Source organism: Capra hircus, chromosome 5 (genome assembly GCF_001704415.2).
Source record: "Capra hircus breed San Clemente chromosome 5, ASM170441v1, whole genome shotgun sequence".
Taxonomy (NCBI): Eukaryota; Metazoa; Chordata; class Mammalia; order Artiodactyla; family Bovidae; genus Capra; species Capra hircus.
Window position 1 is genome coordinate 86268532 of NC_030812.1, and position 21340 is coordinate 86289871.

A 21340-nucleotide genomic window follows, 5' to 3' on the forward strand; every position below is an offset into this window, starting at 1 on the left:
CTAAGTGCTTAGAGCTGCTTATTTCTAATAATTATTAGGTTCTCATTACTAGAATTTCTGTTTTAGATGCTTTTACTTTCTTTCCCTTCACACCAACTCCATTCACGTTGGACCTATGTCATCATGTTGCTAAACCATATTGGTTACATTAGTAAATTATTCTGTTTGAATCAGTTTAAGTCTCATTTTAGTGGTATTCTTTCATTATCCATTTTTTTTCTGTCCATTGCCTTAATTTTCAAGTTATTCTGCTCTATTTTCTGATATTTCATTTATCTCTACCAAATTAATTTTATTTTATGGCTTTCAATATGCTTCATATGAAGATCTTAGTTTTGTTTCTGTGTTTAGTATTGTATAGTCTCTAAAAATTATGTTTAGGTTACTACAAGAAAAATACATTTCTTTTTAATTTTTAAAGAACAAAATGGGACTATACACATGCTAACTTTGTTTCCTTATCCAAGAACAGCTAAAAATATAAAAGTAAATTAGTTCCTTTCTTAAGTCATTGTAGTAAATATGCTTGCATGTATCTTCAGGTTTAAAAGGTGGGACTAAATTTTAGTTTGTAGAGCACTGGCTTCTCACCTGCCCCCTGCTTTCTTTAATTCTTTGACCATAGTTGGTCTATTAGTACTATCAAAACAATAAAATAAGGAAAGACATTTAAACTTATGCCTTAAAAATAAATACATCTAAGAGCTTGGGAAATGTAATTCTTTCATCCATAACCATGTACATTTGTGATGTGTCTATTATATGTCTGCAATTTTTAGTTTTTAAAAACTGTACGTCAGTTTTTGCAAATGAGTTGTATGATATGAATATTAGTACTATTTTGTAATGAATATTATGTTTATGAATGCAAAATTATCAGAAAATAGATGTGACTATATTTCAAAATTGCCTAGAATTCATACTCTTTAGAGAATTTTGGAATATTTTAAGCTCAATTAGTGCTTTCTCTATATATATATTTAGTTTGAAACAAACATTTAATGTTTCTCATTTCTTTTAGTACTCTTCACTTGTTAGCAGGGTATAAGTAATTGATATTACATTGATTTTTTTATTAGAAGATTCAGCTTTTAAAATTGAATATTACATAAAAAGTTTGTCACCTTAATGTAATTTTAAAAATGATTTTTAGGATAAATTAAGTCCACTCACTGTGATCAGAATTTTGACATCTTGCTTCTAAAGAAAACCTTGTGAATAAAAAAGAGTATGTGCTTAGTTGCCATCACAAATACTTCAAATGTTTAGATTTTTGTTTTTAACAGATTTTGTTCATGATATTTATGAAGATAAATGCAATTAAACTTTCTATGTCTCTAGTTGGTTTTGGTCGTTATTTACATACTGATATTCTGTAGGAATGGGAAGTGGTAGTGCTGGAAAAGAAGGGGGGCCCTTTAAAGCTCTTTTAAGACAACAGACTCAATCAGCATTGGAACAGAGGGTAAGGTTCACTTAATATTCTTTCTTCTTACACTGTTAATATGATTTTATTCTCACGCTTCTATGTACGTACTTGTTTCCATATACTAGCTTTGATTAATATTACAATTTCAGTCCAAAAGGTATCATAGTAATTTGCTTATAAATGATTACTTTTAATTTGGAATAATCCTATAAATGTTTTTGTCTTATCTCCCAAAGTTATATTACAAATAGTCTGGAAATATCCATTGAATAATGAAATCTTTCTAATTTTATGTTAGGGTTTAATATATAAAAGGAAATAGTGGATAATTTTCTAGAAAAAAGTTTATTGGTGTTGTATTAAAAATAATTCTTTAGTATATTAACATATATTTGCTGAGATAAATTTTATCAGTGGCCAGTCTCTTTGGGATTAAGAAATGCAGATTCCATATTTTTACAGATTAACATAGATAATATGACTATTCAGTATGTGAATACATCTCTTTTAAGTACTGTAAATTTACTTAATTAAATATGTTGTATGAAGAGCTAAAGTGTTTGGATGATTTTCTCTCTTTATTTTTTTGTATAAACTTCATTGCTAAGGGAGGATCGCCTCATAGGTTCTGTAGAAGGCGGGTATGTTTCTGAACATGTGTGAGAGCCTATTTCATGTATTGGTAGCTTTTCTAGTTTTAATCTTGGTCATTTAAGTTTTATTTAAGCATTTAACAAATGTTGCCAGCTTTTTTTCTTTTTGTAATGCAAAGTTGTTTGTTTTTTGTTTTAATTTAATGGCACTATGAGACTCATGTTTTTTTTCCCCCCCCTAACTAATACAGTGCATGGTTTTATATGTCATGTCAGTTATTTTAAGGCACAGTTCCATAGCTTTCATTATGTCTGATTTGGAAGTTACAAGCATTTACAGAATTTTCTTTTACATGTTCCATTTTATACTAGCAGTAAAAAAAAAAAGATAACACATATCAAATACCTGTAAAAGGGTGCATTTTATAAAACAAAGGTATTTATTTGCTAGAAGTTGGCTTTCGACAAGTGTTTTTCAGATCCTATTATTATAAACAGTACAAGTAATTTTTTTAGACTTTTTTTCCTTGTGCTGAAAGTATCTGTGTGTGCAGTTTGCCTGTTATAAAAGTCTGGAGAGAACAGAGCTGAACTAAACTTGGGACTTTGGTAGGACTTGGGTGGTACCTGGTTCTTTGCCTTTGAGCTACTACTCTTACATCGGCAGGCATATCGTGCCAATGACTGCCATCAAGTAGCTCAGCTAAACATTCAAACTATCCATTGAAACCAAATATAAAGAAAGACTAACAGCATGGGGAAGAGGATCAGAGTTAAAGTGTGTGTGTCACTTACAGTTTTTAGGCCAGAGAACTCTTATCTTATTGCCTACCCCCTCCCAGTTTTACATTTTCTGGAGTCCTTTATGCTAGGAATATTTTCTGTAATCTAATTACCATTCTAGAATTCACATGAACAGAAAAACTTGACTTGCCTTGACATTTGATATAATGAGACTTTGCCTGTGTGTTGAGTCCATGACTCTCCTGTCTGTACTAAGAGCTTTAAAAAGCACCTAGTTTTAAAGGACAAAAGAAATACTAATCATTGAAAATGTTTTGGATTTAGTTTGGATAAAATTTATGTTTTCAAATATGCTTTCAAACATTCTTAAACTTCTGGGCACATTAACACATTGGACATACATTACTAAATAATCCTCGAGGCATTAACAGCAGAGATGTGGAGGTCTATAGTTTTCATTTACCACTCTGTAAACCTCAGTTGGCAATATATTTACATTATCAAACCTTGCAGTGGCAGTGAGTTGTATGTGTGAGCCTCCCTCTCTACCCTGTGTATATAATGGGTAGAAAAAGCCTTGTCATGCTTGACTTCCCCATGTACCTGTGGCTGCCATCATTATGGAAAAAATTTGAGCAGAAATAATGAAGAATTCTCCCTGTATGTGGTCACTTATGCTTTAACTCTGCCAAGCGGAACACTAGATCAAGTTGAACATATGATCTATTTATCATTTTATATATTCATTTTTAAAACATTCACTTCTGCCCCTTGCTACCCTTAATATATTATATGGCTTTTTGTTTCTTGTGGAAAAAAGGAACTTTATTTGTCCATCATCTTTTGAGTTACTCAAGTAGCAGTTATCAAAAATAAAAGTGCTTTTTTCTTCCTCTCTCACAAAAGCATTAAAAAATAAATTGACAAGATCTTGGTAATTGGTATCAGATTATTGGGAGGTAAAAGTTTAGATTAAGGTTCTGCCTGTGAAGTATTTGCTGTGAAGCAAATAGATTTATTTTCCCAATATAATTCTTTTTTAACTTGCCAGAAAAATGAAGTTACTTTTTAGATTCTGGAATGTATGTTTTTCTTCAATAAAGAATCCTAATTGACTTAGTTTGGTATTTCCCAAATGTATTTTACCGTGAAGTCCTTCCATGTAAAATGCCTGTTAGGAACCCACTTTGGGAAAGTTAGATTTAAAATGGATTCTTTTGATAAATTATGATCTTTTTTGAAGAAGGGATAAAATTATATGATAAATCATTGTAGGAACCTGGCAGGGAGTTTTGTATTTAGAAAGTTTACTATGGTGTCTTGGGATAATAAAAAAAAAAATCTCTGATTTCAAAAAATGAAATTGATTAAATATCTTCTGAGAAAAATCCTATTTAAATCTTTTTAAAAATTCCATTTGTTCTCAGAATTTTCAACTAGCCTGCCTCTGAGCACGTGCTATTAAGTGATTTATGTGCATGCACTTGGCTTATGTCAAAGCATCAATGTATGAAGTCTTATCTAGGCTCCACAGGGCAAAATAAGGGCTTTCCAGAGAAAATGTGGTCCCTGGCATTCCCATCTGGACACTGAAGGCAGGGTGTGCTTGGGTGGATCTTAACGAAGCTGTCCTTTTCAGTGGAGGAGAGCCTATAGATTCATCAGGTGTAGTAATAGATAGAGATTAAAATTAATTCTTTTACTCAGTGTTTTAACCAAAAATGGTAAGAAGCCAGGTGACAAAGTTTGTGGCTCAGAGAGTGTAGGCCCTCCTCATTTCAGTGTTTCACCTGAATCCTGGATTTGATAGGACATCCATCTCAAGGTATGGTAGCATCTGTGAAGCCTAGTTTTGAGGTGCTGTGCACAGGACTGGCACATTGGAAGTGCTCCATAATAGTTACTGGTGATGCTGGTGGGAGGACAGCTATTTAACCCTCAGTTGAGATACTGGCAGTAAGCTCTTCTGAAAGTGTTGTTTGCCAATCATAGTTTGGGTTGAATAATAATGCCATTTAAATTCTAGGTTGTTTGTTGGTTTGTTTTTGGCCACGCCCTGTGGCAAGCAGGATCCTAGCCCTAACCGTGGGTGGAACTCATGCTCCCTGCAGTGAAAATGGGAGTCCTAAGCACTGAACTTCCAGGGAAGTCCCTCTAGGTTAAGTTTTGTGTTAAACTGGGGGAGTGTGCTGCCTGGATGAACTGGGGACAGTTAGGACAGAGTCTAAGTTGGCAGGGCATCCTCTACCTGGTCAGCTGGTCCCCTACTACTTCTGCTCTGGAGTGATGCTTCCCCCCATCCTGTTCTCCCGTTTTCTGAAGTTTGGGGAGAAGAGTTAGAGACTCCCAAATAGAGAAATCATTTAGGTTCATTTTCTTTTTCTATCTTATCTAAAATCTTATATGCAGATTTCCAGCATGGAATTTACTTGTTTCTCAAGTTTAGGTGGAAGTACTGCGTTCCATTTAGCTTCCAAAATTTGCATTTTCACTGTCTGTTATCCAAAATATTTAAAATGTTAAGTATAAAGATAAAGTGTAACATGCTTTTTGGACTTTACCACAGTAGTTTGAGGAAATTTTAAAACTTCTGTATTCTTAAAATTGAAAACAAATCTTAAGGATCTTAAGGACACAACTTAGAGACTGAACAAAAGACTCATGTTTCCAATAGTATGAGCTTATCTGTACTTTCTCATTTAAAATTTATATGTAAAAAATTTAGGTGGAAATAAGGGGGCCTCTACCTATCAACTGGGTCAAACTTGTCCACTTCCACTGTTTTTTTTACTCCCTTTTTACATAGCATAGGTTTTTCTTGCCCTTGTTAAAGATTACTTTTAAATTTTAATGAATTTATTTCTGAATATGAGTGTGTGTGTGCACACACCCACACATGTATATATATTTTAATACTATACGTCATGGGTTATTGGGGTGTGCAGGACTATTTGCCTCTGTGCTAAATGATTCCAAGTTGCTTTGCTGTGTGAATTATGCTTTGGTCAGTTCATATCCCCATGCTTTAAGCAGCCAGTCAGTAATCTTGCTGTGGTTAATGTGCCTACTTCTTGTAGTATTCTGTATCTCTTTATCTCCCAACTGTTATTTGCTGCATTTAATCTGCTATGGTCCAGAAAAAAAAGGTACCAGTAGATTTTAGAATATATTTGTAATGTTATACACTTGTAATTACCATATATCATTGTATGAATATAGTCTATGGGGATCTCTTAGGAATGAAATACATGAAGTTTAGTCCTTGCAACTGTAACAGTTCTTTTGACTGTTGAGAGCCCTGTTTTGCTTAATTTCCAGTTCTCAGTATGTTCTGAATAGCTGAGGCTACTGCTAAGTGACTTGCGGTTAAGTGAGCTACGTTAATCTTGCAGCCAGACAGGTTGGATATTGTTTTCCTTTCTTGCATCCAGTTTTTATCATATGAGTGGCCTCAGGAACTCTCCTTTCCTTTGGGTGCTATTTCAATAAATTTTCTTTCTCTGCTTTACCATTTTTCTGTTGCCTGCATCTCTTCATTTCTAAGTTGACAAATTTGATGTCCGAGAGAGAGAGAGAGAGAGAGAGAGGAGAATAAATCCTGGAAGAACTTGTAGAATTTGATTGCCTACCTTGCTGTCATCTACATACCTCTCCCCTTCTTAATATGCATTTATATATTTAGATTTTTTTTTCCTGCTGCCCCCTTGTTGATAGAGGAAATAAGCCCACACAGTAATTCTCTGCCTACCTGAACTTGGCTCTTCTCTTCATCTTTCTATGTAGCTGTTAACCTGCACTACTCATCCTCTCCCTCCTCCTCCCTCAGCCCCACCTTGTTTTAGACCTCCTGCCGCAAGACTTCAGAGTCTGCCAGTAGCCTGGAACAGGGTAGGTGTCTGAGGGAGAGTCTGCCCCGTCGAGAAGTAGACGTGGATTGTGGTTCAGGCAGATTCCTCATCTCATTGCCAAGTTCGATCGCAGTAGGCGATTGAGAGGAAGGAAGAGTGTGTTCAAATATCTCAAATTGAAACTCTGAGAATGTTTTTTTTTTTTTTTTTCTCATTTAGAAGTGATAAAAAAGGTGTTCGGATTCTCTATAACATAATACATATGGGAAAATGGATTGGGAACTCAGCATCCAAGGAAGCTTTTCATTACAAAGCATCTGTAATGTATAATTGGTAGCCTTTTGTTAAGGGGTAGAATTCATTTCTTTATGACAAGCTTTTTAACAGACATGCATTTGTACTTCACACATGGTCAGGCATATTTTTCCCCCATTCTTTCTACTAGGAATTTCCATTTTTCACCCTGACGGCATTTCCTCCTGGATTCCTTGTGCATGTTGGGGGCGTTGTTAGTGCACGCTCTGTGAAGCTTTTGGATCGTATCCACAATCCTGGTATGTTCTCTAAACATTTGTTTTCTGTGTTTCATTTACTTACACTGTGATTATTATTAACACTGATTTTTATAGTTTTTTAAGCTGAATTTATCCAAAAAGAAAAATGACGAAGAAAGTATAAACTAGCAGACGTTGCTTTCAAATATTTGCAGTAATCTTAACTAAAAATAAACTAAGTAGACATGTATATTTCAGTTACCTTTTTTTTTTAATACAAAGCAAATCTTGATTCATTTTTGGCCAAGGTGTATCACTCTGAGGCAATCCTTAAATCACTTTTGAGTCAGCTGTTTTCTTTGACTCAGGCAGATAACAAAATTTACAATTTGATCATTGTGGCCATTAGCTTAAGAGGTTAGGTTAATTCTTTTCACTGGAATAATTCTTTATGGGTTATTTGAGTGATTTTCTTATTCATAAAAGAAGTCTTAGTTTGACATGTATACATTGTGTAGAGAACCTAAAAGTTTTAAAAAAGTAATTGTTGTCTTTGGATCCTTGGTTTCTTTCAGTAGCTATTTATTCCATTTAAGCAAACAGGAGAAAATGGCAACTCACTTCTTTAAAACATGAACCTTGATTATAAAAGAGAAAAAAGGCATGCAAGTCCCAGTAATTTCAGACCCTTGGATTAAAAATGCTTTGCTGGTTTTTCTAAATCTAAAATAAGCATGAGAAGTATAGTAGGAACTTTCCCTATGGAACTTGTTCTTGCATCTCTCATTGACTAGATGCCCAGTATCTTGCTCAAGTCACTTATTATTTTGATGACATACCTTAAACTTGAAGTTATATTAGTATTCTTACCTGGCATGTATGCGAATGTATTTTTGAAAATTGAAATGGTCACTTCCAGTAACCTCTTTGGGGCCTTGTACTGACAGCTATGAAAAAAAGAAAAATGCTTTGAAATTATTGTATGCAAAACTCAAATAGTGATTTTGAGGATACAAAGCATTACCGTTCTTTTAGATTTTTAAAAAATTTAATCTGGGCCCCATAGTTTGATGTCATTTGAATTAAAACAGAATGGGATTTTTCTAAACCCTGAATGGAATTGCAGAAAAGCAATACTTTTTGGGATTAGTTTAACTCTAACGTTGAGCAAATATATATTTTAAGTACCAGTCTTCTCTTTTTCTTCTCTGGTTTATTATTTTTTTCCCCTGTATCTCATTTTTGGGGTCAATTTAAAATCTTTTCTTCGTGCAGTATTTTATGCATTCTGTAGTAATTAAACGGAGAAGGCAATGGCACCCCACTCCAGTACTCTTGCCTGGAAAATCTCATGGACGGGGGAGCCTGGAAGGCTATAGTCCACGGGGTCGCTGAGGGTCAGACGCGACTGAGCGACTTCACTTTCACTTTTCACTTTCATCCATTGGAGAAGGAAATGGCAACCCACTCCAGTGTTCTTGCCTTGAGAATCCCAGGGACAGGGGACCCTGTCTATGGGGTCGCACAGAGTCGGACACGACTGAAGTGACTTAGCAGCAGCAGCAGCAGCAGCAGTAATTAAAGGCAAATTTAGACTGATGCCAGTTTTAATGGATTGAGATCTTGAAGACTATGCCAAGTTTCATATCTGTGCATTTAGGAACTTAAATTATTTGAGAAGTGCAAGGAAATACTGAGTTAAGATACCTGACACTAACTGGGTGACCCAAGGCCAGTTACCTGTGTTTCTATGTACCCTTGACTCAAGTCTTTTGATAGGTGGCATCCACCCATCGATATAATAGCTCCAAAAATGGCTCTAGGGATATATTCAGTTGTTTGTGATGGGAACATTTAAATTTCATCATTGCTTCCATGTACTCTGAGTAAGCTGTAGAATCTAGGAGAAGAAACGAAGGTTATTTAAACTAAGTTTAAGTAGAGAGCCAAATTTTAAATTGCGTTACTTACAAAAAAAAAAAAAACCAAAAAACCTGCTTTTGAGCGTTTTCCATACTTGACAGTTTATTTTTAGTTGTGTAAGAAATATAAAATTCCAGGCCCAGGGAAGAAAACACAAGTTCTTCCTTCTTATAAAATATGATTTGTATATTGTAACTATAGCACATCCATTTTCTTTCTCTCCTTCCCTATCAGAATATTTTTTCAGTTTATGTGGAGAAATTCTCAGTTACTGATGGTTTATTTTCCAGAAGATTATGGGCATATATAATACATGTAAATACTTGTAATGTTATAAATGTTGTATTTCAGTTTTGTTTTTATTTTTGGTTAAATACAAACATATTCTAATGGCCCCAATATTATATTATTTTGATATAATTATCACATTATTTGGATGTTTTTTTATATATGTATTGTGCCTAAAAAAGGAACATTTGTTTAACATTTTGTTAATCTTCAGGCCCCGTAAATAATCATGTATGAAAAAATTTTAATTTGTTTACAGAAGCTAAATGTCAGAACAAAACTCAGTTAGCATCTACCATAATAAAGATTTATTAATTTTATGATTCTGAGTTACTCTGCTGAAAGAAAATTATGACAGATGAGATAACACGTGCTAATGTTAAAAGTCCTATATTTGCACTCTCAGATGAATCTTGCAGCTATTTTTTGACTAGTGAATATGGGAAATTTTCATTTCGCACTAAGTTTAAAAGGAAAAGCCTTATTTTAAAACGACTACCACCTGCTAACTATTGATTGTTATTTTGGAGTTACTTCTTTAGAACTTCCTCTTCTTCAATAATAAACAAACAGGTCATACAATAAGGGAGAGAATGGGAAGGTTTTAAAAGGTAATTAATTATCTGAAATAATAATTAGACTTCAGTTAATGTTAGATGACTATAGCATGTTCCTTCCTCTCTATTTCTACTTCTTATTAACTCTGCTGTCTGTGTCTTTCTAGTTCCTGTCAAGTGGTGGTGTCAATTGTGTTCTTATTTGTAGTATTTTTTGTTTTTGTTTTTTTCCTACTATTCTGCACCTAAAACTGATCTACTAATTTGCTGTTTTGAACTCAGCCTTTGTCGGAATTATGGGTAACACAAGATCTTACAAACTGCTAGACTGGAATAGTTTCAATTCAGGTATTTTAATGGTCATTCAGTACTACATATGCTGACAAAAATTATGGCAGCTCAGTGAAGTTTTTAGACATGTTCTCAATTAAATAGGCTTAATGTCAATTCAGTTAATACAGATATATTTTGGAATACATATGTGATAACTTTTGTAATTTCCATGGAGATACAAACATAAAAATGTTTTTACTAAAATGAATTAATCAAAACCATAGAAATACCATGAATTATGAATAACTTCTGTTAGGTGATGAACTTTCAGAGTGATAATTTAAAATTATATTTGTTACATTTTGTACAGTTTTTTCATATCAGGTAAATGATACTAGATTAGCTTTATCATTAAGGGAATAGTAATTGTTAAATATATAAGTATCAAATGGCTAGTTTGATCATCTTGAAGTATGTTTAAACTTCAATTTAGATTTGAATATATTTAGTGTTCTGTAAATATTATAAAAGTATAACTATTTTTATTATTTTTAATTTTTTAAAATTTATTTTAATTGGAGGCTAATTACAATATTCTAGTGGTTTTGCTGTATTTTTATTTATAATTCTAGAAGTGTTCTGAAATTTGGTAAGTAGGAGCAGATTTTGGGGGGATTAACAGCTTTCATAAGCTTTCCTCTCTCCCTTTCCAAATAGAATATATTTTTTCTTTTTAAGTAATTTTACATATGAATATAGTTTGTAGCTTTTAAAGAAATTAAGATAGCTTTACAGCTGATGATGTGGTTTAGAGTCAAAGCCAATTAATTTTTCTTTTTGATTAAAAGCATGTTCTCTTAACATAAAAATGTAGATATTTATATTATCTCTATTTTAGAATTAAATAATAGAGCTATTTGATTCAGTACAGAAACTGGCATTTTCCTAAAGAACTTTTTTAGTTGTATCAGAAAGTACATCTATTTATAGAAAAACAAAAGCAGAAGCACCAAGAGGCTCAACATTTGAGATAATATCCCATAATCTTTTCAGTGTTATAAACTTTTTTTGTTTTTAGGAGTCCAGGAGTAAGTTCTGATGTAAGTAGTGCATGTTTGACTATGAAGTAACTCATGTTCATCATGTGGATTTAACCTAAAGTCAGATCTGATCTGATCTGGTCCAACAATCTGATCTGGTCCAACCTTTGCAGATTTGGACTGACATCAGTTGGTAAATCTTTGAGGAAATTACCTCTATTTCCTATCTAAGTTTTTGCCAGCATGTAGCACATTGGTTAGAGTTAAAGTAATCTCTTGTAATGTCATGCTTTATATTGGTTTTTTTAATGAGAAATTAAAAATATCCTGTTGGATTCATTTAATAAAATAAGAATATATTTTAGAAAAACATGGGCAGATTATGGTCGTGGGCAGAAATAAGGCTAGTTATATAAGAATAGGACATTGAGGCATCATCATTAATAATTTAAGGTGCTGAAAGTTTGTGAGGGCAACGATGTTTAAAATGAGAGATATAATAGATGATAGAACTGTTTTGGAAAGTGGAAAAGGCAAAAGTTAAATCGTAAAGATACAGTAAAGACTTTGTTCCCTGTAAACAAAATTTGGTGAGGAGGAACATGGTTGAGGAAGCAGTATATCTTGCCATCATTTAAAATAAAATCCAGTAGTAAGTATAAGAAAGAAAAGATGGATATGTTAGAGCATATTAAAAGAACATAAAAAATGATGCTTTCAGTTTAATATGCTCATAGTTTTATGTTTTTGATTGGGGATATTTAGAGTCTTTCTGGTAAGAATTGGTATATACTTAGAAACCAGGATTTTTCTGATACTAGTTTCAGAAAAATAGCTTGATAATTCTGCAAAAAATTTATAGATTTGGTAAATATATTCAAATCATTTATATATTTTTCTCTGTAATTAGGGAATATTTAGCCACTCCTGTCCTGTATTACCACAGAAAATCAAAAATTGTAGAAAAGTAGTTGTTGATACAGTTTCTGTTAATGCTAGAAATTATTTATCAATACTATATTTCCTAGTCTCTGATACCAGCTATAGCATTGACTTCATAAAAGCCTTCTAAGAAAAAAGAGGAACACATGCTAGTCAAACATACTAATTATTTGACATTTTTATTTCAGAAACATTAAAATGTGGAACAGTATAGGAAAACATTTTATATCACACAGTAGTGTTTCATGCAAAACAGTAGACCATGTGGGCAGTTATTAGAATTTATTTTGTACTATGCAATTTGCTAGATAAGAGATGTGCAAAGGTACCTGTCCCCCTATTTTTATATTCTAGGAGGATAGAAGAATATGTAAACGGCTTACTGTGTAGTATGGTGTGATACAAGATTCAGAGTTAAAGAGAAGGTTAAGATTAACTCTGTGTGGCAGGGTACCTTATAGAGGTAGTAATCTTGAGCTCAGTTTTGGATAGTATATGAAGATTCACTTAGATTTATATTTCAGACAGTGTATTTGGAACCATGTTAATATATTCTTTGAGTCTATTTCTGAAACTTCAAGCATTTGCAAAACAATATCCTAGCCATTGCTCATTTGATGTTTATTACATAGCTAATTCATACTTTTTGTTTGCTATTAATACAAAATGTCTTAGTTTACCTTTTTCCCCCACCTCCTTTTCTTCTGCTTTGTCATGTTAGTTTGTGTTAACTACAGTGTTAACTACAGTGATAGAAGGTATTTTTATAGAGCAGGAAGAAAGGAACTCAATATTTGAAAATTTATTCAAAACTCTTACCTTTTATTACCTTGTTTCTTATTTCTTTGGTCTGTTAAAACACTTTGAGAAAGACAAAATGAACCTTGCTACTAGGAAGGAGAATATAACATTTGCAGATCTTGTGTGTGACATGCCAGGGACAGGAGATTCAAGACAGAGTAGTCAGATTTGCATTAAATTGCTGCCTACTGATTCAGAATGAATTTAAAAGCAGCAAGACTAGAGAGAGCTCAGTTTAGTGCAGTGCAGGAGTCCTAGCAAGATAGTGATCTGAGATCTGATGGTGACAGGAGAGCTAAAGTTTCATGGTGCACTTACTATGTACTCTTCTAAGATTTTATGGTAGTAGGTCATTTAATCCTCAAGCACAGCCCTCACATAGGCGTTCGTCTCATTTTGTACGTGAGCAGTACGAAACATAGCCATTTGTCTGAGGTCAAATAGGAAGTGACTGAACCCCAGTTTGAACCTTACAATTTTGGCTTCAGGGCTTACACTCTTAACCACAAATTTACAAACTGTTTAGAATGTAAAGCCTTCAGGACTTGGTAATTATAGGAGAATGTGGTGAGTGAAACAGGCTCCGTGCAACTTTCAGCTGAGAGAGAGAGAAGGGTAATGATTGTCCCACATGTCTGCAAGTCTTAACATCCCAGGGGGCAAATGATTCCTATCTTTTAGAAACTCAAGTCTGTTTGAAAGTTCAGTTGTAAATAATAATTTGAGTAAATTTTAATAGCCCTAGCTCATTGCTTCTCAAATGGCTGTAATCTTTTTTTCTACTGAGTTTACCACTAGAAGTATTTCTGAATAGGTCACACATAGTTTCTTACTTATAACAGTCTTAGTGAGTTGAGGAGCATTTGTTATTCTTTCCTGTGTAGGATGCATGTCAATTTAGATAATGTTTTTAGAAGTGACAAGAGAAAATTTAAAGTAGTTATATAATGTCATTTGAAAAATACTAGTTTGAAGTAGCTTATGAACTTAGACAATATTTTTAAGTGTTTTTAAGCCCTGAGTTAGTAAAGCAAGATGTTTGAATAGCCTTTCTTTTGTTTTTGAGAATTCTAAAAATATGTTTTTTCTTTTTTTACTGTTTTAGACAGATTGTAGGTTTTAAGACTTATTAGGCTGGAAATTTTCTCAATCTTACAGTGAATGAACTTCAGCTAATGATAGATTTAGTGGTTTAAATTTAGAAAATGTTACTCTCTTTCTCTTTTTTGTTTTCAGAAATATAGTTAGAAATTTGACTTTATTTTGGAGGCAAAATTAATAGTTAACATCTAAAAGTGTAGTTACTACTTTAAAAATATTTAACAATATGAGTCAGCTGAGGAAATATTTATATAAGGAAATATTTATATAGAATATACTTACCACTCTGATCATTCAAATTTTTCTCCAGTAGATGTTTGTCAAGTGCCTACCATGTCTTAAGCACAATTCTGGGGATTGGAAATAACCAGGGTTCACCCATGCAAACCTCCTGTTTACATACTAGTCTAGTCTATTTCTTATATTACTTTGCTGTGTGTGTGTGAGAGAGAGAGAGTTAAATGGAGATAGACTTTGTTGGAATTTGAATTCTACTGATGATCTCAGCAGTCATTATTTTTCTGCATCTGAGGGACATTCATGAGCAGATTTGCAAAGTAAGCCTAAAGTAGTTAAGCAGCATTTGGTTTTCAGTATTTTAATAAGGTTTTCAGAAAGTAGATACATAGAGTTCAAGTAGGCATAAATATAGCATGCATAACTTGTGAGCTTTCCTTTATAATATGACATAACGATAATATTTAATTTTCTTTCTATATATAATGTAACTGGATATTCATTACTTTTCTGCTATCTGTAAAAAAAAGTCAGATGGGTAATCTCCTTAATTGTGAAATTTCATTCTTCGTATATATGAAATATGTAAAATGTAACTGGATATTCCATTACATTATTATAATGTAACATGTAAATGTAATGTATCATTCTCTGTATAAAATAATGTAACTGGTCACCAGTTACATTATATATATAAAGAATGAAATGTCACAGTCAAGGAGTAAATTACATATTTGACTTTTTTTTTTAAAACAAATAGTAACGACTGCAGTTTGGTCCAACATGGGTTGTATCTGAGCCACCATCCTAGTATTCCAAATTACCGCATCTTGAAGTTCACTCTCAGTTTGTGCATTACTTCTTCTATAATGAGATTCTTCTTTTTAGTCTATACTGAATCCCCAACCAGTTTGAGGTTCTATACTTCCTTGAACCTGGACTCTAATTTCTATTCTGTTAGTGGAAATTTATCTTCTTCAAAAGGTTGTTTTGCATTGGACTATTACTTTCAGATATTTGAGAAGGTAGCTTTTTGTGCTCGCCAGTAACAAGATACATTGTCCTTTTTCTGAAAATCCTATCTAACATTTTATCTTCTCTTGTTTATTTAAAAATTAGATTGAATAACTGCCCATTTCCTTTTTTTTTTTTTCTTTCAACTTGATTAAAAGGTTCCCAGGGACAGAATTATTCTCTTCTAGACCTATATAAAAATAGAACTACATTTAACTCTTTATGTAGTTAGCATTTCTTAGTTGCAAATATGTAATTGCCTAAAACCTCGAAGGAATTGACTTTTATAAAGGCATATTATGTTGAGTTGTTCACTTCTTTACTTTTTGAGGGGTAAACTATTACTGTCATTTTAGGAATCTTTACCAGTGTCACCTGTGCTTTAGAAACAAGATAAAATACTAAAAAGATGGCAAGATATCAAGCTATGGCCATGCTCTAGACAAGTAATAGAAAAACGAATTAACTGTGGTGTCAGCGTTTAAGTGTGAGGACATTACCCTTGTAAGAGGCATCAGTGAGGCATTGATCTAGAACTCAATTCATGCTTGCAATTAAAAGAATATAGTAAAAGATTTGTGATAATTATCTATGTATAGTTCTGACCCTTGGAAGAAAAATACAAAATAGTATGAAATATAATTTATATAATTAACTTTTCATATCTCCTAAAATGATAATCTTTTTATGATTATCATTAATTCTATAGATTCTTGGGAGGAGCATGGTATTTTAAGTGAAGATATTTTTTCTTCACATCTCTGAAACGTTAATTTCAAACCCTCACATCTCAGCTGTATATCCTTCAAGTGACCAAATTGTATCCAGTTTCATATAAGGCGTGTATAGTTGCCAGTAAACTTTTAAACCAGGTTCTTTGTTTTGCCTTTTATATAAGTTTGGTGAATCCTCAGTTTTTACTTTTTTGTAGGGTGAATAAAACAGTTCAGATTCACTAATGTATTTCCTATTAGAAGTATAATTAGCAGTTTTTAAGCTTTAAGATTTCCATTAGTAGGGATTAAACACTCTGATTTTTGTTTCTGAATTTTCAGTACTAGTAAGTTAGACTGAATCATGATTGCTACTTGGATATTCTGTGGCTCATCTCTGGCATTAAGTATAAGATAGGCTTTGAAGAGAGGCTTAATTTTTCTGTAGTATTAAATAAATTGATTTTTCTTAATTGTATCTTAATTAACCCCTAAATTTAATAGCCAAAAAATTCGTCCCTTGACTTCTTGCTCACAGTTGTAGGTAATGACTTTAATCCAATGACTGGTTTGTGATGAAGTGCTCCCTACTGTATGCTTGCCTTGCCTTCACCTAGACTCTAGGGCCATTACTTTCTGTAACCATTTCAGTGAGCTGCCATAGTTTTCAGTCTGTACCGTCACCTGATCCAAGCATGCGCCAACGTTTCCACTGTTTCTGGCTCCTGTCTGCTGAATCTGCTTTGCAAAACCCTTCGTTCTTTGAGCTTTTGCTTTAGCCAAAAACCAAATTTAAGAAATTCTTTGGAGTGTGGACATAACACCATTTGCTTCCTTAGCCCTCCTGTTATGTAACTCTTCAGCTTTTATTAAACTTGTAAATACTGTGTTAACTACGACAGTGGCATCCCCATGTGCAGTTGTGTGGCTCATGTAAAAATAAAGGCTGCTTGTGAACGTGTCAGAAGAGTATGAATGCTCTACTTGCACTGCATTCAGCTTTTTGTCGGTTTTTTGTTTGTTTTTTTAAATCAGCCACTTATTCTTTCATAGTGTTTGGTTTAATTATCTGATTATTTTATGTGTTATACCAAGGTAAGTTTGATGTAGATAAACTTTGTATTCTATGTGGTTACATGTATCTCATAGTAATTATTATTACATACTTTTCCATTTAGGCATGCTGGCCTTTCTAAATAAATAGATCTCAAACTTAAGTAGCTTCTTCCAAATTTTTCATTAATTAAAAAAAAATATAATACTGTTGATTACATCCTGTAAAATTTTTAAAGCAGAAAAACTGCCATGTATTACCATGTAGCAAGATGTAGGCCAACCTAATGTGAGAAAATCTATTTTTTAAAAAATGTAGTATATGATTATTTGATTTAGTAAATATTATTGTAAACTTCCAGAATGATTTGAAAAGTAAATTGCAGGTTTTACTATTACGTTTTAGAAAGTAGACTTTTCATTTTACATAGTTTTTCAGGAAAATAATATTTTTCTAAGCTGAGATATAGTCCTCTTTTTTGCTATCTTTTTAGAAAATCATAAGTAATTTGATAGATGGAGCAACTAGTTGAATAATAGTTTGTCTTATGATGTAAAATTTCCCTATTAGGAAAAGATGATGTTAATAGATGTCCAAATTAATCTGGAAACTTGTATGTCCTAAAAAGAGAGAATGGATATGAAAGTGTTTTTGTGCTCTTAATGTCTACAATTCAGCTAGGAATATGAAGAAATTCTTTAACATAGTAGCATATGTGCAAAATAGGGTCTCCTAATTGTCTCCCCCGTTTCTGAATTCGTAATATTGATTGCTAACACCATATTGTAGTATTTTCTATTTCTTTTCCTTCTTTATCTCGTACTTTGATCTTTTCCTCAGTTTCCTGGAGTTTTGTATTTCTTTCTTCTCTTCTAAAAGAAAGTTTTAGGGTAGCACGGTCTTGGATCTAAGACTTTAACGCAAGAACTGGCTGGCATCATTTGTAGTTCTGGTTTTTATCTCCTCACTTCTTTTTGCTGATCTCCCTGTGGGGGAAACAAAATTCCACCATAGGAATGTGAGCTATAACAAGCCTTTTAACCTTTCTTTACTTTGCTGTCTTCAGTATTTCACTAGTGAGTATGATTCTACTTATTCTACTTATTTTGAAAAACGTATTTGAAAACTGCATATGTACAGAAACTCAGAAGGCTGTTTGGATTGTTGGATTTGTAGCCGTAATAGTGCCTTTTTAATGTGAAAGATTTACAGTAAGAGCTTAACATCTTATTTAGAGTTGATCAGGTTTTTTCTTTTCCAAATTGTTCCCAAATGGAATTGGTCACAAAAAAGGAAACAATTTAGGATATGCTGATATAGACCGTTTCTGTTTTTAACATCTTTGCGCATGAAAAGTTAACTATATATGCAGCTGCTGTTCATCAGTAGTTTGCAGCTAAATGCAAGTAATTAGAAAGTGTATGTGACAGATGTTCCATCTATAATGCTCCATTGCAAGCAATGTTGGCCTACTCTATGGTAATAAAATGTGATTCTGTGATTCGAAAGCATTTTCTTAATGACAGAGCTATATATGGAGTTTCAGTGTTCTTTCTGAAATTTGTCCTTATGTACATTAACTAGATTCTTCGTGCTAATGTTTCCAATGTATTTGCTTTCTTTATTTTGAATTGGCCAGTCCCTTTATTTCTTGTCACTTTGATTCAGGACCTACATCTCTTTAGAAGGATGGCTACAGATGGCTTTCTGCTTTTTAATGTTGATAAATCTATGCCTTGCAGAGAACCCAGACTGTATTGCATTATTAAAAATTAAGTACCAGGAAATGAAATCAGAATTTAAAATAAATTTATGGATATGACTCAAGGTGCTCACTCAGTGAGGTGAGACATAGGAAGTCCTTTTAGTTTAACATTCGAGTCTGAAAACTCTGGGTCTACCTTTCAAATTGTGTCTCATAAAACAGATCCCTATAGATAGCCCTAAAGCAATAAAGCAAATAGAACTAGAGGATTTATTTTCTAGCACCTGAGTTTAAAATGTTAAACTTCTTGAGAAGTAGCATTAAATGAAAATGTTAATAAGCTTTTTGAGAACTAGCATTTTAAAGATGTGAAGTTTGAAAACCTGTTGTAGAATAGTAGTTCTTTGCCTTCCAGAGTATGTGTACTTTAAATATTTCTTGTTCAAATAGACAATGTGCTATTGAATAGTGAACTGATTTAAAATTTATTTTTCAGATGAACCAGAAACTCGAGATGCATGGTGGGCAGAAATCAGACAAGAAATAAAATCCCATGCCAAAGCACTAGGCTGTCATGCTGTAGTGGGCTACAGTGAATCAACTAGCATCTGGTAAATGATGATAACAACTTGATTTTCTAGATGCTGTAGTTTACAGATTGTCATCTGAAAGGGGAAAAGCTTTAGGCAGATACGGAGAAAAGAAGAAAAGTGGATTGATCCAGTTAGCATGGGCTTTTTTAGAATACATCAGGAGGAGGTTCATATGCTATCTTTACTGCTTAATTTTCCTGAAACTTCAGGAAAATTGCTCTACTCCTCCAAGCCTCAGTTTATATGTTAGAGACAATAACTACCTATCAGTTAAGGTTATTGAGACATTAAATGAGAATATAATACTGGCACACAGCAAGTATTAACTCCAGGCGTACTTTACTCCAGTTTGTGACTCCACCAGCTCCTTCCTCTGGGATTTTGAAACCCTTAATCTATTGTAAATGAACCGCCGTGTGTCTTTCAAATTCATTGGTAAACTCTTCTGCCTTTATTAATGAACTATAACTTAACTTTTTCCCACCAACAAATCTCCCTAACGCTGTCCAGTTAGGAAGGGACTTCCATACTCAGTTCTCAATTTCTTTTTCGCCCGTCTTTCATTTGGACAACCTCTTCCCCATTTAAGTCCGTGCCGATCCACTGTTCAGGATTTTCTACCTCCAAAACTTTTTTCTGCTCTTTTTCCTGCCTGTCTCCTCCAGTTAAACACATTATCTCCCTTCTAACAGCCTGTCCTTGTGCTTTCTCATTCTCAAGTCCTCTAGCCTCAGTTGAGTTTCAACCTTCTTTTAACTTCATTATCACATGGAACTGTTCCTCTTTAAAAATTTGAAACCATAAAATTTCACTGTTGGATCATAACCTGATATTTTCCTACCCATTCCATTTGCTTATTTATTTCTAGTTTATTTTGGCCCTTCTCTTAATCAAGAGTTTTCCCAGTTCTTTACTTATATTCTGATTTTATGCTGTCTGCCATCCTTGAACCCTACTTTCCACTCCTTCAGAAGTTGGTAATAGATGTCATCTAGACACTGTTTGACCTTATGCTGTCTAATTTTTCCACCTTCTGTTGGGTAATTCTTAACTGCCGGCTATTACATGGATAACTTTCTTGTGGTGGTGCTGATCATTTTTGTTGGAGAAAAAATGATTAGACTGTAATAAATGAGGATGTTACAGAGCCATGCTGTTTCATTCTCTAAGGATCTTTTTTTTTTCTTTGCAGACCATATATTATACTCTTTTTAAAAAACAACTTTATTGATGTATAATAGGCATATAATCTCACATGTTTAAAGTGCATTACTTTGAAAAGTTCTCATATAAGTTTTATGTGAAACCATAAAAGCCAGGAAACCATTATTATCATGAAACCATTAGCGTCAGTCCTGAAACCATGAAATCATTAGTTTCGAGACAGTCAACACATATATCACCCCCAAAGCTTCTCTATATTCCTTTGTACTTTTTCGCTTCAGTCCCTTCTCATCCCACCCCTGTCACAGGATATACTGCTGATCTGCTTTCTATCACTAGAATAAGTTTTCACTTTTATAGAATTTTATGTAAATAGAATCTTAACATTATGCACTCCTTTTTGTTTAATTAATTTCACTCAGCACCAGCATGTTTAAGTTGAGATTAAATTGAGTGTCGTCCCTGTAACAGTTAGTAAGAACCTGTTCCTTTTCACTGCTGAGTAGTACTCCTTTGTATATATTATACCCTTGAACTGCTCTGTTCTCATAGAAGCTGTTCTACTTTTGGTAACCTGCTAACCTTGTTAGGCTTATCCTACCTTTCCCCAGTAGATAGTCTTGCTCTATTTGTGGATTTATTTCCATAAACTTTCAGCTCTTAGGGGTATAGTTTTAGAAGACAGTTCTTACCATCAGATTCACATGCTCCTGGAGAATTATGACAAGCATAATACATTTTATGGTAGAGATATCCCAGTATATCTTAGGATCCTAGAGGGCGATAGATTAGGAAGATTGGAAGAAAGTTTTAATGAAGTAACTGAA

General features: G+C 33.3%; 1 protein-coding gene across 11 annotated transcripts in view; it reads left to right on the plus strand.

The window, feature by feature from the left end:
• Positions 1-21340, plus strand: part of C2CD5 (C2 calcium dependent domain containing 5) — an 88010-nt gene that overhangs the window by 29161 nt on the left and 37509 nt on the right. For 4 of the 11 annotated variants that reach the window (XM_018048405.1, XM_018048404.1, XM_018048408.1 and 1 more), the window contains exons 9-11: positions 1380-1465; positions 7060-7168; positions 19253-19367. In XM_018048405.1, the coding sequence (XP_017903894.1) occupies positions 1380-1465; positions 7060-7168; positions 19253-19367 (310 nt within the window). Of the gene's footprint in view, positions 1-1379; positions 1466-2037; positions 2071-7059; positions 7169-10158; positions 10225-19252; positions 19368-21340 lie in introns of all 11 variants that reach the window. The other 7 variants (XM_018048399.1, XM_018048398.1, XM_018048406.1 and 4 more) reach the window with 3 other exon arrangements.